Genomic DNA, 4013 nt, shown 5'->3' on the forward strand with positions numbered 1-4013 from the left:
CACTCACATCGCTGGGAGCAACCTTCTGTCCAGAAGGACTCACCGTCCTATAAAAAGAGGAAAAAGATTTGTGAAACATGCTAAAAATTGAGCATATTTTATACTTATAAGAGAAAGATGCTTCTGAGATGATAAAATTGTTATTGTTATTGTTCTGTGTTCTGCACCGCACCTTTGTAGTTTGCTGACATAATTTTATATTTTATTTCATGAATTTTTTTTATTTTACAGTAAAATAATTTGAACAGCAAGGTGCACTATGCTCAAAAATAGTGTGAGGGAATCCAGCATTTTTAAAACTATAAACTGATAAAGTGTTCATTAGATGCATCACATACTCTTCCCAACAGAGACAATGGTAGCACCATGAACAGTTACACGAGCCAAGGACTAGAATTATGATTCTCTTGCTAAACCAGATAAGGATCAACCTGATCCCCCTGGTTTCTACCTCTTACTAGTTTGATGATAAACTTAGCCACTGTTGTATTGTTACACATATGTGATATAGCAGAGCTGCTCAGTGACTCTTGAACAAAGGGAATGGATTAATGTGCAAAGACTGAGATAGTAGAGACTAGGGGATGATTAATTTAGGCATAGTTATTCAAATCTGATGTTTTATCCATCTACATGTACATGACTTACGTTATAATAGAAGCCATCATGTTGACAGCCACAGCTTTCCACAGGGACACATCTCGTCCCGCTCCTGAGAAAACCTTCGTCACAGAAACATCCCTCAGAGCAACCCTGCTCACAGGTGGCATCAGTGCTGCTTGCACAGGTGTGGCCACAGTCGGTACCACACAGCTCATAATGGCTGTTGGCTGGACAGTCTAGTCCTTCGTAAGATAGGAGACAAATGATGGATGTCAGATGTTTAAACATTATTGACAATTAACAGCCAGTCCTGACACTGTACCGAAGTGCAGTTGATCAACAGACCAAGTCCTAGAAAACACATCTTTGTTTTCTTGGCTGAACATAAACAATACAATTACTGATTGACTTACTGCAGCTGGTGTTCTGTCTCCATGGGTAGATTTGGACATTAGCAGACTGACAAGCACTGACATAAGCCTCAATGGCCCTACACAGAAGATCTTGGCCTCGATTTCCCGACACACAAACATCAAACACACAGTCGCTGAAATATGGCGCTGAGTCCACCTGCTCATGGCAGAAGCTGAGGGGGCCATTGACTGCCTGAATCACCTCACATTGGGCTCTGGCAGGTAGCTCATCAGTGCACTGTGGGCAAGAGGACCCACACCCATCACTGCAGGTATAGTTGCCTTCCACTTTCCAAGCTGCCCCAAACTCATCTGGAGTGGTGACCATCATTCCAGATGGGTTGTGGAACTCATCATTTGGATTTCCATTGAAGTTTCCACAAAGTCCACATGTTTTTCCTCTGCAGTGATGATAATGAATATATTCATCCAGAGTCAAAATCATTTGATAGATTGAAGCTGTATGTGTTAAATATTTGCAATAATATTTATGTTCCAGAATTTAAAGTATTCAAACATGGCTAGAATAAATGGCAGTACCTGTAACTTGGTGGTACAGAGATGGATACTGTACTCCCTCCATCGTATGTGACACTTAGGCCGAAATCAGCACTTACAAATGAGCGAGATCCACTTGCGTAGATAGAAACACGACTTCCGTTCAAGAGAATAGGCAAGTTTTTAGTTACCCCATTCACCTTTAACATTAGAAAAAGAAATTTGGATGAACAATAATAGATTAGTATTTGTGCTGGATCTGTTGATTTTAAAAAATGAAATCCAGTGTATATTGTAAAGTGAAATGATTTGTTAAAAGTAATTCTTCAATCTATGTAACTCACCTGTACCGAACCGTGGCTGTCCCTTGACATATGCACTTGATAGCCCCACACATTTACAAAAACTTCAGCTGTGATTGAAACTGGCAGCCCTCTCCACGGCTCATTCTTAGCCTCCACAGAAAATTGGTGGAGTCCATCAGTGGTATTACAAAGGGTCACCAGAGTATAGCGGCAGGTTCCCTGGAAGTCATAGGCCTTGCCATCAAAGGTGAGGTAGTGAGGGTCACCTGAGGCAGAGCAGGTGCCATGAGGGTTTGGATGGCAGCCAAACTCACCCTCCACCACACGGCAGGACTCCTGGGGACCACAGGAGTTAGGGACACAGTGGACTACCCCAGTAGTGCCATCACAGGTGCACAAGCTCTGACACTCCTCCCCGTCCCAGAACTGTTCACTCCCTTGCCGATAGCGTCCTTGGTGATAGCATCCGCACCCTATTGGTGGCACACACTGGTTTCCATTGAGGACAAAACCATCATCACACTGGCAACCCTCCTGGCATGCAGTAACACAGTCAAAAGGGAAAGAGAGACTGGGACAGGTGGAGGGACAAGAGGTTCCACAGACTTCATAATGGCTGTTTTGAGGGCAGTTTTGCTCTAGAGAAAAACAAAGGTATTCATTCAATGAAAGCACTGATATATTATCAAGCCACTTATATCAAGGGGGCAAAGTGCTTACCACAGTCAGTTGCATTTCTCCAGTGTCCAAGGGCGATGCCTTTCTGTTGACACATCAGTGCATAATCGCGCAGGACCTCACAACGTGCTGAAGCAGGATTTCTAGAGGTCCTTATGATCTCCACACATGCATCCACATTCTCCTGTGGATCTACCATGGCCCAACACTGGGTAAAAGGCCCATGAGGTGAGCCAAGGATACCACAGTACTCACTAGAATTGTAGTTTGTTCTGGAGTTCTGATTTACACTTTCCACACAGTGTGCAGCGAGGGAGCCATCTCGCCAACTGTCCCCAAACTCCAGGGAACTGTTGACTAGAATGCCATTGGGTGTGCGAAAGTCATCATGTGGTTGACCATTGTAATTACCACCCAGTCCACCCAGTGAATTACTGTAGATGCTAGGTGCAGTGACACGCACAAAGTGAGGCCAGACTGTCTGCACCGTTACACCAAAGGAGGTGCGCAGGATGATACTGTGAATGTTGCTGTGGTAGATCTGGATTCTGTTGGATGCTGATCTGAAGGGTAGTCTGATCCGCTGACCGTCAACCTGAAGAGTCATTTAAGCATCCAGTGTCAGATTTTCAGGGGTAACAAGTTTTAAAGTTTTTATCAAAACATCTTCAGAACTGTCTCTGGAGAAAGAGTCTCCTCTTATGTGTTGCTCAAAACAAGACTGTTACATGGGAGACAGAAATAATACCTTATAGGGCCATTTAAACAGCCAACTTTGAAGGTAGAAGGTTGTTTTATTTTTTATTTATTTATTTATTTATTTATTATTTATTTATTTTTGCAAGCTGCAAAGCAGAAATTGTTCTGTTTTTAATGAAACCTCTCCGTGGTGTCACTGCTAATTTCTCTTGAAATATATTTGTGGCTTACCTGAACTTTGCTGCTTGCTGTCATTTCAATGGAGATTTGTGTTCCCTCTGCCTCAAATTTTAGTACCCTGGTAAAGCCCTGCTGACCTCTGGGCACTTTTTCAGCAGTCACCACAAAATGTGGATGACTAGATAATCCCATTACTTTGGCAAGGGTAAGTCGACATGCACCAGGATACCTGTATGTCAGTCCATCAAAAGTTTGATATGTCCCTGGGCCTCTTGTCCAGCAAGTTGCAAAACCATTAGGTCTACATCCTCTTTCTCCCTCCTCCACCCTGCAAGACTCGTGTAGGCCACATCCATGGAAGCGGCAGGTCATGGAGCCATAACTGCAGCTACAACGTCTCCCACAGTCCTCATCTAGTATTACAGTTTCTCCAGAGCGGTAGTAGCGACCCTCAAAGCTGCAGCCACACTCAGCATGAGGGACGCATACCCCAGCACTGAGGACGTAGCCTGAATTGCAGATGCAGCTTTCCTGGGCAGGGAGAGGACAGTTGTGGGTAGAATTGGGATTGATGCAAGTAGCTGGACAGGCTGTGCCTTGGGACTCGAAGTGGCTGTTGGCTGGGCAGGGGATTTCT

General features: G+C 44.1%; 1 protein-coding gene across 1 annotated transcript; it reads right to left on the reverse strand.

Annotated features, from left to right (window-relative positions):
• Positions 1–5: 5 nt before the first annotated feature.
• Positions 6–4009, reverse strand: LOC121963517 (IgGFc-binding protein-like; the record flags this gene model as incomplete). The annotated part of the gene is made up of 7 exons (XM_042513804.1): positions 6–47; positions 649–845; positions 1017–1417; positions 1557–1714; positions 1859–2457; positions 2540–3092; positions 3428–4009. Coding segments are annotated over 7 exons (2532 nt in total), but the record flags the coding sequence as incomplete, so codon positions are not given.
• Positions 4010–4013: the final 4 nt, after the last annotated feature.

Source organism: Plectropomus leopardus, unplaced genomic scaffold, assembly GCF_008729295.1.
Source record: "Plectropomus leopardus isolate mb unplaced genomic scaffold, YSFRI_Pleo_2.0 unplaced_scaffold11549, whole genome shotgun sequence".
NCBI lineage: Eukaryota > Metazoa > Chordata > Actinopteri > Perciformes > Serranidae > Plectropomus > Plectropomus leopardus.